The 14,516-nt window shown below is 41.5% G+C and overlaps 1 protein-coding gene across 2 annotated transcripts in view; it reads left to right on the top strand.

Annotated features, from left to right (window-relative positions):
• Positions 1-13,698, top strand: part of kdm4aa (lysine (K)-specific demethylase 4A, genome duplicate a) — a 37,993-nt gene extending 24,295 nt beyond the window's left edge. For both annotated transcript variants that reach the window (XM_074636879.1, XM_074636878.1), the window contains exons 21-22: positions 7,541-7,633; positions 8,588-13,698. In XM_074636879.1, the coding sequence (XP_074492980.1) occupies positions 7,541-7,633; positions 8,588-8,728 (234 nt within the window). In that variant the 3' untranslated portion in view covers positions 8,729-13,698. The remainder of the gene's footprint in view (positions 1-7,540; positions 7,634-8,587) is intronic.
• The last annotated feature ends 818 nt before the right edge of the window (positions 13,699-14,516 follow it).

The following is a 14,516-nucleotide window of genomic DNA, read 5'->3' as shown; positions in this document are numbered from 1 at the left end:
ATGCAGCTTTGTTATTTTCATATAAATATGATGTAATTATAGACTAAGGCCATCAACATAAATTGAAGCATAAGCTCAACCAAAAAAAAAAAAAGAACATTATAACATACAGTATGTCTCAGTTCCCTGATTATCAGCTCTTAATTGAAAGATTAGTTTTTCCACTCATTAAGTGCAGTATTTGGAGGAATACAGTTGGATTTCTGTGCCACTGTCTTATTTTAAAAGAATGAATAAATATAAAACACATTACAGGGATTGTGCTGCTGGAATTACTGTGTTGCTTAAGTGTCGGCGAGAGGGAATATTATAGCGCGGCTCAAGTAACGTTACGTTAATCATATGCTGAAATCCAGCGTCCTCCGAGACTGCATCAGGCTGCATATCTAGCACTATAAACATCCCCGATGCTGTAGTTGTGTTTTTACCCTGTCTGAGTCTGAGTCTGAGTCTGAGTCTGAGACTGAGACTGAGACTGAGTCTGAGTCTGAGTCTGAGTCTGAGTCTGAGTCTGAGTCTGCATGTAGAGGCTGTTTAAATGCTGTGGGGAGGAGTTGCTCTTTCCTACCCGAAGTGTTGCCGCTAGCATCAACCACACGTGTTGCACAGTGCTCACACAGGCGCCGTTTTATCCACCACTTTTTTTCCGTCATTTTCATGGTAACACTAAATCTGTAATGCTCCATACAGCAGAGCCAAACGATGCTGGTGGATCCTCTAACTGGACTTTATCGTGTCTACTCGCCATTTCCTAAACTGACTGACAGCCGCACTTCATTCGTGAAGGTTGCTGGGTCACGCTTCATATCTTTGTGGTACAACACATGCGCAGTAAAATCTGGTCTGCAGTCGCCGAAATTGAGCCAATAGCAACGCACGACCGCAGCTTCAGTTACACTGTGCAAGTGTTAAACCCCGTACCTCAAGACCCATGTCCACCCGTGTCCCAGCCTCCTTCCATAGGCCTTGATTTGTAGTGTGACAATAAACGGGAGCCTAACTCTCAGGGTCGGCGCCAGAGTGTTAGGGGCTGACGGGCAATCAGCTTTGACAGGGGGGGGAATTTTTTTTCACCTCATATAGCCTTTATTAAGTGTATCTTTAACATTATCATGTTTTATAAAAAAGAAATTAACTGACAGAGAGGTGTATACATACTGCCACTTATGCGCACAGGCGCGCACGCACACATACACATGCTGGTATGTCCACAAAAACGGTTTATAAACTAACACCGTGTCCTAACTGGATGCGAGCGTCCGACTATCGCGCTGCATCGCGAATCTGACGCTCTCTGTCCACTGAATACGTTAAATCTGCACTTCTGTTACATCATGTAAACAAACCAGGAACATATCAGCTGTGAGCTCCAGATCAGACTGGAGCTGGAGACGTAACCACCTCAAAGATGGGTTGGTACTTGTTATCTTCCTACGTTCGTACTTTTTTTTTTATCAGAAAACACACGTTTTATTTTTGATATTTACTGGAAATAACATACGATATAGCCAAGAGCAAGTAGGTTGTTATCTAGTGATCTTCTCCAGCCAGCTGCCACCTTATTTTTGGTTTCTGTTTTGAAATGAGGAGGTACTGGAGGCTACAGATAACTCCTCAGGCACGCCCCGGCACGCCCTGCGTCCTGCTCGTGCCAGGGTCAAAATGTGCACACACACGGGTGCCGAGATCCAGTTAACAGGGAATTAAACAACACATTAATCTAACAGTCTGACTGATTTCTTCATAACTATAATTTAAGTTAATAAAGACTAAATGTGGATGTTTCACTCACCAGTTGTTGTCCCTGCTCAGCCTGCTGTAGTGTAACATTAGTCCATTGTTTTATTCCACAATACTGAACAGAATAATCCAAACAGGTAGAAGTAGTAAGATGTGAGAGGAGCACAGGATGCTTTTTACTCTCTTGGTCCTAATTGTGCTTTAATGCACCAGGTTTGTAGGTCTACTTTCTCTCAATTTTTTCTATTGAGCTAGATTAAAAAACAAAACAAAAAAACAAACACGCAAACGGAGCGGATCAAAACGAGGCTTCTTACTGAAATATTATAGTGACGGCTCATAGTTTCCATAGTTGTATCTTTGCGCTGTGTGTTTGTGTTTTATTTGAACCATTAGTGAGGTGACTGTTATATTTTTTGACAGGTAGCTCGTAATAAAGTTTCACTAGTGAACGCTACGCATATAACTGCGAGCATCAATGCCTGTGCTGAAAGTGTCAGTAATCATGTTAATATTTTCATTTACATCCAGGACAACTGACCCGGTTTTCTCGGCTCATTTTATCTAAACTAATCAGCCGTTCCTCTCAATGTGAGTGACAGGAAAAAATAGGAACCGTGTATCCGATAGAAGTTCAGACAAAAAGTCACGCCGAGCTGTGCAGCACCGTGTTGCTGTGCAGCACCTTGTTGCTGTGCCGTGTTGCTGTGCAGCACCTTGTTGCTCGCAGCCAGTTAGGACCCTCCAATAGAAAACAATGTAATCAAGCCCAAGTACATGTCCTAGTTGTTTCCTAAATGCAAAACTATCACTGTTTTGTGCTTTATTTTGCATTGCAGTGTTAAGTCCTTCCATTACCAAACTGAATGACTTAATTTTACTTATAGCCTAGCTGTTATTTCAGTTTAGTTTTTTGTCAGGAGAGAATTCAGCTGAGGGGGCACAGTGACCTTTTTGGACGGGCCTGGAGCCCCATGGCCCGCCCCTAACGCCGACGCTGCTAACTCTACATGAAAAAAATACACAATCAGCCTCATAACTTATTTCAAATGAGCCGAACGATTCATACACGTCCAGAACCGTGACTAGCGAACCCAACGGTTCCGATTTTTTTACCTGAACCGTTCCATCCCTATTAAATACTTGACAAATCTCCCTTTAAGACACATTTTGAACAAATAAAAACAGTGTTATTAGTTTGCGATGAATCGTGATTAACAATGGACAATCATGCGATTAATTGCGATTAATATTTTAATCGATTGACAGCCCTAGTTGTTACACATTGCATCTTTTGTGTAAACCATTGTGTGCGTTCCTATTGGCTGTTCATTCAACGGAGGCAGCTGTCAATCACTCGCGAACTCTGATCAAACGGTCAAACTAGGCAGCGCTGACCAAATATGAATCAATATTCTGTTACTGTAATGTCTATTTCTCTCCTCAGATGTTCTCAGAATCATCTTGTAGTGTACTGTTTAGCTGTAAAATGAGAAAGTGTGCTCCGGCTGGTGGGCGGTGTTCGGTATTTCCTCAACTAATCTCAACATGGCTGCCGGGTCACAAGAGACGATCAGCTCTGATTGGTTGTTTTCCTCCGGTCTTGTGAAATCTTACAGATGCCATTAGGACAGGGGTCTCAAACTCGCGGCCCGCGGGCCAATTGCGGCCCGCAAGACGATATTTTGTGGCCCCCACCTTGATATGAAAGTTTAATGTTAGTGCGGCCCGCAAATTTTTTTTTTTTTTATAAAGTATTTTTTGGGGGCATTTTTTCATTTTTATTGACAGGACAGTGGATAGAGTCTTGGAAAGGGGGGAGAGAGAGAGTGGATGCGGAAAGGGCCACAGGCCGGATTCGAACCCGGGCCGCCGCGGTCAGGACCAAGTCTTGTTACATGGGCGCCCGCTCTACCAACTGAGCTAACCAGGCGCCCTCGGCCCGCGAGTTTTATGTGAATGGCAGTTTGCCGTGGAAGGTCCCTTTGTTGCGCGAGCCCGAGCTGAACGAACCTACCAATCACAGTGGGGTATATGGCTCCCGGGGGCGGGCAATCGGCCGGGCTTGATGCAAGCAGAGAAACATTTCACAACAACTGTGGCGGCGCCCGTGTAACATCGCATAAACTCGATTAAAGCTTGATTTATACTTCTGCGTTGAATCGACGCCGTAGCCTGACGTGCACCTCTCCAGAAATGTAACTACACGTCGCGGCGACGCAGACCGCAACAGCTGTGATTGGTCCAGTCTCTCAGCGATGCTGAGCGGCCAGGACCAAGTTCTACTTCTCTCTGCCTCCATCTTTTCAATGTTTGTTCACACAAATCCACTCAGATATATTTTCTCTTTTCGGCGTTGCAGTAATGTCAGTAAAAGTTCTGTGGTTCAACAGTTATTAGCTCCAACTCCCTCAGTTTCTGTTTGTAGTACAAGAAGAAGAAGGAAACTCATAGAGACGCCGCCGCCAACTAGCGGTTTGGTGGTGTAATTGCAGAGCAACACAAACACAGCAGGCACAACTTTATTGCGGAGTGACACCAAGTGGAATGAATATATATCTTGTCACACAGCCCCAATCATGTCTTTTTCAAAGCCTGCAGTGAAGAGAAAGGTTGGTGACGAGCACAGACAATTTCAGGAAAAGTGGGAGACGCAATAGAGGCCATGTTCAGAAGAACCGTTCATGTTCTTCAATGTTCCATTAATGTTCAGGACAGTTCATGTTCAGAAGAACCCATTCAAGTTAAAGAACTGTTAATAATGACGTTTGAGAAGATTGTTGTTTTTTTTAACAAAGCTTTTTTTGTGGAATACCTGATGCGGCCCAGCCTCACCCAGACTCTGCCTCCAGCGGCCCCCAGGTAAATTGAGTTTGAGACCACTGCATTAGGAGCACCGGAGGACACAACATGATTTTTTTTCCCGAATACCTGTCTCATGCACCGCTAGGATACTCAGGTTATTTTGACCGTTTTATAAACATAACTTTTTTAATCATATTTGCTCCATTTCTACCCACTGCAGCTTTAACTGGGTAATTCCATGATGGCCATGAAATCAGCTTTATTCATCCATTTCTTTATTGCAGTTGGTGATTGTTGACTGTACAAATGTCTCAGAAGAGATGATCTGGTTTGAGGAATAATAATTCTCACAGGCTGCTGAAATATTTCAAGTTTAGCAATCTGCATTTTTCCAGAGTCTCAGTAGTGGAGAGTTGTACTAACTGTCATCTAACAGATTTGAATTAGGGATGCTAATTTTGAAACATTTTCTTAACCGATAACCGACCCTAGTTAACCGATTATTAACCGACAAGATTTGTGCCTCTCATGCAGCGGTGCTCCAGCTGCAGTGTATGAGCACAACAGACAACTGAGTCTCCAGTTCACCGTACAGGAGCGTTAACTTAGCAGCTACGATGCTGCGTGTAGTGTCGCGGACATGCAGCCACTTTCCCAGTAAAAGTCTCCACCACACATTTAGTTTAGTTTAGCAGGTTGTCAGCTGTGTGTCTGCCCGGCGTTACTTTAACGAGTACCTGTCAAACAGTGTGTGTGTTTGTGCTACGTTAGCAGCTCTAGCATTGGCGGAGGCTTCGTGCTCGCCACCGCCACACGTAGTCTGAGTAACTTTAGTGAGTTCCCAACAGATCGTGTGTGTGTGTGTTGGCGGTGAGTGTGAGGTTGTTGGTGGCGTTCTAGCTGTGATCGTAAGTGTAGCAGTGTGAGTACACTTTATTTGTCGGTGAATAAATGCTATGAAACTACAACTCCTCCTCTCCAATCAAGAGAGCCAGAGACCGGAGCCGACTTCCTGTATCCTGCAACTCCGGCTCCACCTCTTAAGGTGGGCTGTTAAGGTGGACCAGCTTTTCTCCTTAAAGTGACGAGCCGCTCTTCTGAGCCGCTCAGCTTTTGAGTTAATTATTAACATTTCTTTTAACCGTTTTAACCGATAGCGTTAATCGGTTAAAATGCTTAATGTCGGTTAACAGTTAAACGGTTAATTATTAACATCCCTAGTTTGAAGGGATTGGATCCTAACTGTTTCTCTCTAAAATGCTGACATGACAAGGTGCTTCATTTGCAGTATTTGACTGACTGTGAGCAGGTCTTGTTGACTCAGGAGTCCTCTGGACCTCTAACTACTCTCAGACTTAGGAGCTGCTTTTTGCGATAAAACTGCTTTGTGAATGATTCCCTACAGTACTAAAGTTCAGGCTGGCCCACCCTTTATTTTTAGGAGTCCTCCTAACTCAGTCAGTTAAGCTCTATTTTTAGCCTCAGAATGTTTTGTGAACACGGCCCCTGGCCTCGACCTTCAAACCTCCTATCGTGGGAATGTCCTGTCCAAGCAGAATCACTGCAGTCTTTTAAAGGACAGAAAAGCTGCTCACATTTACGCTTAATATATTCCTTTCCACTAATGGTCTTAACAGGGACATATCATGAAAATCTCACTTTCCAGTGCTTGTGCTCATCCATCTGGGTATCTGGAGTGTCTACCAACCCACAAACTGTGAAATGAGACAACCCAGTCAGTTGTTTGTGGGCTGTCTGGATCAGATAACATGTGATTCAACAAGCCAATCAGATCTGGCTCCCCTTCCTATGTCACATGCAGGCATGCAGGGTAGTGGATAGAAGGGAGCCCACGAACTGGGGAATCTCAGTTCGAGATGGTTAAGGTTAGGAATTGACCTCAAATAGTTCAATTTTGGATAAGTCGTTGGGCAGCAAGTCTCACGAGAGTTTTTGCAAGTTTTTTCAGATCTCAGATCATATTTCGCAGTTTGCAGGCTCCCTTCTAGACACGACCGCTCATTACAATATACCGCCCACAGCTTGAGAACTACCTTTGCAAAGTTGCACCACATTTTGATCACAACCCAATCGGAGCAGACTGGGCAATTTCAGGAGGAGGTCTTAAAGAGACAGGCGCTAAAACGGAGTGTTTCAGACAGAGGGTGAATACAGGTATATTCAGACAGACAGGATGAGAAAAATAAAGTTTTTTTTTTATCATTAAAGCAGGTAAATATGTTCTAGTAGAAACCCAAAATACAAGTATGAACCTGAAAATGAGCACAATATGTCCCCTTTAAAGGTAGGGTCGGTAATGTTGAGAAACTAGCAAGAGTACGCTGGATTTTAAAAGTGATCCAACCTAAAAACCCAGCCCAGTGTTGCCAACTCTTTTCCAATGAAAGCAGCTAGCAGCACCGGCTCCAAAAGTCCCTAAATCTAGAGAGGAAGTCGCCAAGTCGGCAACACTGACAGTCAGTCCCTTCATAAAGCCAGTCCCCCAAAATGATCATTATGAACATAAACAACGAACATGGATATTGTACTCACAGCTGTCAAGCTAGCACGGGCAGAGTGTGCACAGGTAAACACAGGTAGGTATACAGCCCAGCCAATCATTTCATTTGGGGTAATTACATATGTATTTATTGCGACCCAAACTACTCATTTTGCGGCGGTTGTGACGCTTAAAACTCTTTATCCACTGTTGCTGCACCACAGAGTAGGTATGTCCTACGTTTCCCTGTCTGTCTCTACCGGCCCTCTCTGTGTGTCTGTCATTCAGGATGCGCATGAGAGCCTGCTGTGTGTGTGTGTGTGTGTGTGTGTGTGTGTGTTCTGGGAGAGACAGACAGGAAAATGTTCCTGAATGTAGTGCAAGTGTGAATAGTGAAAATCACCAGCAGTGTGTGAAAGGTTATCCCAGTAATTTACCGGGAACTATGTGTGAAAGAGTCCTGACTGTATTGTTTGCTACATTTCTGGATTGCAGGTGGAATTCGAGGATGGGTCGCAGCTAACAGCCAAGAGAGACGACGTTTACTCTCTGGATGAGGAACTCCCCAAGAGAGTCAAATCCAGACTGGTAAATTCAACTCCAACCACACACACATGGACTCTTAAACCCACCTGATCTAGTTGTTTGTTAGGGGTGTAACGATCAGTTTTTACAACGATACGATACGTTGCGATGCGATTTCCATGGTTCCGATACGATTCAAGGACGATATTTGGCTCATCTAGAACGATACGATACAATTCAATGATTTGAAATCGATACAGTTACTTTTTTTTCCAAAGATTCAGTCAGTGTGACTGTGAAATAAATATCTGATACTGGACAGAGCAGGTCAGGAGTCCTCAAAGTTTTTCTTGTGAGGGAATCAGGGATAAATTAATTATGGATATAAACAAGTAAACAATGATAATGGCAAATACATACAGCTTTTATTAGAAAATAATAAAAAGTGCAGCTTCAGGACCTGCTGATTCAGTTCACAAGATACAAGGCAGTTTAATATTTAACCAAAAATATAATAAACCAACTTCTATTCAAGTTAAATGAACAGTGGTTTAACCTGCTGCTTCTGTCCTCATTTTCAATATAAACGGTAGATCAATAATACAGAGATCAACCGCTGATAGTGATCAAACAGCTGACAGTGATCAAACAGCTGATAGTGATCAAACAGCTGATAGTGATCAAACAGCTGATAGTGATCAAACAGCTGATAGTGATCAAACAGCTTGGGACAGAATCATTCCTCTACAAACGCTGTTTAAATAATCTGCTGATAGTAATCCAGTAGTCCACTTGGGCTCATTTGGACTCTTTTCATACATGAAAACATACGGAACAACATTTTTAAACTACGTTAGATTAACGTCAGCTGAATTTCTGTTTTGTTTTCTACTTTACTCCCGTTTTGATAATTTTTAAAATGTGTAAAAACCAATGAAAGACATGTAGAAGATGTGTCGGTCTCGTCATGCAGTCTTGTGTTTGTTTCATCATACAGCCTTGTGTTTGTCTCTGCAGTCTAAAGCGTCAGACATGAGATTTGACGGCATCTTCGAAGAGAAGGAGATCATCCAGGAGTCAAAGAGACAGAGAGTGATCAACTCGCGTTACAGGGGGGACTTCATAGAGCCTGTGATTTACAGAGCCATCATGGAGTAGCCCTGTCTGCACCCCCCCACACACACACCACCAGCACTGACAGACTGAACGGTGCTCACTGTACCTTAACTTAGCAGCTAGCCACTGAGAGAGTGTAGCTCCAGATGACTTCCTTTCCTTCAGGACCCGCTTTGGACTGTTCTCTATTTTTTACTTCATTCATCCATCTTTGTTCATTCAATAAGAGTTCTATCTGCTTTGTTTGACAGCAGGATTTGTAATTTCTGTTTTTCCATATAGGACTCCACACAGTGCAGTAGGCTGACGTCCAGCCTTGGCAGTACAGAAAAGTAGGAAGCAATATAAAAATGGCATTTGTTCAATAAAGTAGCATTTTGACAGTAAGGCACCTTTTTTAGAAATAAAAAAAGAGAATGCTGGAGTTAAACTTTAATCTACAGTAATGTTAAATAAATTGCTAAACATTTCATCTAACACTGCCACATATGTGTTTAAGTTTAAAGGATGATATCAGCGCCATTTTATTTATTCCCTGTTGCCATTATTGGCTACGATACGGAGCCCGACAGGTATCAAATGTAGATTTGATTCGCTTTATTTAAATTTGTAAATTACTAAATTGTGCCTTCAAACGGCTGAATAAATACTTTCAAGTTAACAGCCTTATTGCACTTATTCCTTGGTTCCTGTTTATTGCTTGAAAAATTATTAATGTTGATTAATTTTTTGTCGATTGACTAATCGATTAATTGACTCACCGGGTCAGCTCTAAAGATGCCTGCCAGGCTCCGTACTCTGAGGAGGCTAGCCGACAGTTCTGCATGCTAATTTGATAAAAAAACAACTTTCTCTAGGATTGTGCACCATGTGAACATGATATCTATTTGAATAATTAAGTCCTTAAAACCAGATATTGACATAGAGCCTCTCTCCAAGACAGGACTACGATATTACAGAATAATGCAGGACCCTAACTCTGTATAGGACTTCAGTGGTGGATTACAATAGGGAATGGGAATGTGATGTCAGATAAAGGGTGAGAGTGCTATCCGCTGACTGTTTACTGCAAGTGTCAAAAGCTAACACGTACGCTACCCTCCAAAAATGGCGGCGCGCCTCAGAATGCTCCGCGATTCCCATTCCCTATTAGCTTGCCGAGCTAAATTAGACTTACAACACATGGACATAAATGATTGGCTTAGTCAGAAAGAGACATGTCTCAATAAATTACATTTTGTATAACACATCCCTATTTTAACACAATGGAAAATAAGTTCTGTATCCAACACAACAGGTACCGAATGTGTGAGGTAGCAGAGCTCTATGCTAACGCTAGCACCGTCAATGACATCATCAGACAATTTGCTGAAAATCTTATGGGCTTTACGAACCTCTCAAGTTTTTTGCCACACACCATTGAAACAGGTATTTTTCCGACAGCCCCGTCTTCTAAAAATGATATTCCCATACATGGAAACTGCATTGTTAATTACGTTTCAATGGAAAAGTATTTTGTCGCCGTTTGTTTTTGACGCATCACAAATCCGTTTGTAATAATAGTCCGCTTAGGGAGGAGGTCGAGGTGGTGGATGGCTCTACGTTCATTTATTTTAATTTACGTCCGTTGTAGAGCTGTCAGTTGATTCAAATGTTTTTATCACGATTAATTGCATGATTGTCCATAGTTAATCGTGATTATTTGCTAATTAATCGCGCATTTTTTATCTGTTCAAAATGTACCTTAAAGGGAGATCTGTCAAGTATTTAATCCTCTTATCAACATGGGAGTAGGCAAATATGCTGCTTAATGCAAATGTATATACTGTATTTATTATTGGAAATCATTTAACAACACAAAACAATGACAGATATTGTCCAGAAACCCTCACAGGTACTGCATTTAGCATAAAACAATATGCTCAAATCATAACATGGCAAACTGCAGCCCAACAGGCAACAACAGCTGTCAGTGTGTCAGTGTGCTGACTTGACTATGACTTGCCCCAAACTGCATGTGATTATCATAAAGTGGGCATGTCTGCAAAGGGGAGACTCGTGGGTACCCATAGAACCCATTTACATTCACATATCTGGAGGTCAGAGGTCAAGGGACCCCTTTGAAAATGGCCATGCCAGTTTTTCCTCGCCAACATTTTGGTTAGGGTTTTGGTTTATGTTTTTCTAGTTTCATATGATACCAGTATCTTCACGCTAGCTTTGAAACTGAGCCCACTACAACCTAAAAATCGCAAGTTGAGCATTAAAACAAATTAGCGTTAACGCGTTATCGCCCTAGTACGTTGCTTAAATAACGTAACAAACATATTTTGTAATTTTAAGCCAAACCATGATATTTTTTACTAAACCTAACCAAGTAGTAATGTTAACCATGTGTTAAAAAAACTTTTTAAAACTGCGACCGTAATCCGGGAGAAAATTCCCTCAAAAGGTAATTGAGAATGCAGTTTAGTTGTATGGGAACGTCATTTTGTTTTCCTAACATGAGATGATGCAGTCACAGTCTTTGGAATCCACCAACATGTTTAGACTCTTTACAGGCGTTAATCTGAAAACAAAATTGCACTGGTATTATCCTTTTAACTACAGGAATACTTCACCCAGATAGTTGGTATCAGTTAGCTGCTTGCCTCTGATGCCTGGAATGATGTACAGAATGTTTGTACTCGTGATCCTTCATGAAAAAGTGGCAGCCATTTCTTGAAACAACAACGTTACAGGGAGATTATTTTTAACAGCAGACAAACACTCATACACAGAAAAAAGCATCTCACACAAGTATGAGAACGTTGCCTTAAATTGGCTAAAATTTCAATTGTTATCTGGAACTGTGATCAGAGAGGAAGTAAACAAGATTATATAACCTGACCAGATATTCACTGACAGCTTTCTGACAGCTTTCACTACTCTGTGCTACGATTACGTTTTGCTTTCGGTCTGTATTTTGAAGTGGATATCGATGTTTGAGAGTTTAAAAGAAGAAAACGTTACCGGATTTTTTAAACAAACATTCTTGATGAGGATTGGTCGAGCATGGCATTCATTCGTGACCTTAGCAACAGAAGTGTGACAGAATAATCTTATCTTACTGGCTTTTCTCTGGGCTTTCAACTGCAGTTTGAAGCTTTCACAAGACTCGGTCCGAACGGAGTGTATGTCTGTACGGTCAGTCTGTGAATTTGTGGCTAAACTGTGATACAAATAGTCAGTGGTCATGTCTATAATGTTAAATCCAGCAGTACATGTCCACCGGGTCCGGCGAGGACACTAGGGGACGCGCTGCTCCGCTCAACTGGCTGCTCAAGCGGTGACGTTCCCTCTGGTTGAATGCACCTGATTGGTCCCTGGTTTTCAGCTTGCTGGTTAACATGGCGGCCTGCACGTAACTTTCTGTTATTCTGTCGAAACAATCCGCCAAAATCTTCTTTTGAAAACATTTTGAGCGAGGAATAGGCTACGCCACTGCTGAATCTGGTTTCATTTTAGAACTAGATCGCCTTGTTTGACAGCTTGGTTGAAGTTTCGTGTAGCCGAAAGCGTCGCGCTGGACGGGCTCATTTGTATAAAGGACTGTTCATCGCGCTGGTCTTGCCTTTTTATTTTGAAAGAGCAACGGCCAGTGAGGAAACTCCAACACTCGGCTGAACTGTCGTGTAACTACATCAGTCAGTCAGTCATTCAGTGACAGAAGTGTGCGTTTGAAGGGCTGGCCCTCTTCGGTCCAAGTAAGTGGAGTAAGCTAGTAAGTGGCCATTGAGTTGAGATTATTCTGTCATACATAAATTTGTTATTTAAGAAAGTACGACCAAGATATGTATTGAGCAGACGATATGTTTTACAGTGTAAAAATAAATAAAGGTTTGATAGGCATATTGAGCACACGGGTGGAATGTTGAAGACTTGGCGAGAAAAATTCAAAAATATTTCATTAAGAGTTTTTCATATTGTCGTGGAAAGAATCGCCCTATAACTTCAGTGTGTCGAGAGGCTGCTCACACCTGCGAGTAGAAACTTTTTACCCCAGCATTCCAGACGATGTGGTTGTAACAAATGGATACAAAAATCATAATATATGGATGAAGTATTTCTTTAAGTGGGAGCAATGCCTTTTAATCCCCTGCTTATGCCTCCTCTTTCTATTAATATGAACTGCATTCCTTTACATTTAGTTTAGTAGAACTGAATAGAGCTTGTTTTTACCAGCCTATTTATTAAGGTGCTTTGAGAAAGTCTCCTCTGCACTACAGACATGAGTCTGCAGTAATACTGCGGAGGTTGAGGTTGACAATGTATGTTCTATTTTTTCTACAGTATATAGATGAATTTTAAAGAACCCATTCAGATTTTTAATGCGCTTTGTCTACGCAGTTGTTTCCTCTTCTACTGAAAGTTGTGCGTTGCACTTTTATTTAAGTCCAGTTTGCGAGGACATTTGAATAGTTGTTTGCTGCCATTGCTAATTTGTTAAAAGTGTTTCAGAATGTTAATTGTACATTTATAAAATGTATTATGGATTGTGCGCCCTCACTCTTGGCCAAGCCTCATTGATCACATTGCACTCGTTACAGGGACACGGTGGCCTTCAGGCGTCATCATTTGCCTGTGAACTTGTTCTTGTTGTGACTGCAGACGGAGGAACGCTAGTTTTCTAGTTAGTTGTTGCCAATTCAAAGACCCTGCTTTCATCAGTCCAGTGGAGAATGAATTTATTTTATTCATAAAGTATCAACAGAGTTGTACATGGGGAGGGGGGGATTTTCTATTCTATTTTATTGCGTTGTTTTGTAAAACATGTTCTATGTGTATTTTCACAGAAACCTGTGAAGTGTAAATGTCATGTAGTCTATTTTAAGATGTAACTCGTTGACCCGGGAGATGAGCTGTCTGTTCTCGTTGTCTCCTCCTGAAGAGAAATAACTCAACTTCCAGATTATCATTCAAGCAATTTGTAAAATTCATTTGTTTGTTTCAGTAAAGAAATTTGCTTCAGCGCTATTTGTCTGTCTTCATTCCACATTTACTCACTTGCTATTTATATGTCATGAGACCAGTTTTTCTTGTGAGGTACCCTTAATTAAGGGTTCAGATGCTGTAATTAACTTACAAATCTAATAAGTCACTAAGCCATTTAAGGGTAACTTTGATTATTTTTCAACCTGGACCTTATTTCCCATGTTTTTGTGTGGACAACAATTTACTGAAATTGGTCCAGTATTGAGGGAGAGCGCTACAGACAGCAGCTGCTCTAAGGCTGCAGTCTGGTGCTATTGGGGCAGAAAATAAGGTCCAAGTTGAAAAATACTGAAGTTCCCCTTTAAAAAGAGCAACTTTTGGGTTGCCAAGCTATGAGGAATCTTTCTTTCTAGTGGGTTGATAATAGTCAAGTCATTAATAAATGCTTGTGTTCTAATGAGCCATCAAATCTGCAGTTGTAAATGTTAAGTATTTGATTAAAGGTTTTTACAATAATTCATCAGCCTGGACAGTTTTATATTTTTGGGGCATGTTATACCTTTATTAGATCGTGACAGGGAATGAGGGAATGACATGCAACAAAGGTACCTGGCTGGATGAGAACCAGCCAAGATGCAGTTCATAGTTGGTGCCTTAACCCCTTGGCCATTAAAACAGAAATATCAATTTATGTCTCATTTTATCAATTAATGAATGGCTACATTTATTTTTAGTATTATTTTTGCTAAATTTAATTACATATTTATTTATCGAATCATTTATTGATTTATTTTTTTATTTTGGCAGGTTCCGTCCTCCATATTTGATGAGCACAACACTACAAGTGCTGCACTGT

This window comes from Sebastes fasciatus, chromosome 5, assembly GCF_043250625.1.
Source record: "Sebastes fasciatus isolate fSebFas1 chromosome 5, fSebFas1.pri, whole genome shotgun sequence".
NCBI classification, from domain to species: Eukaryota; Metazoa; Chordata; class Actinopteri; order Perciformes; family Sebastidae; genus Sebastes; species Sebastes fasciatus.
This window is presented reverse-complemented; position numbering and strand designations above follow the sequence as displayed.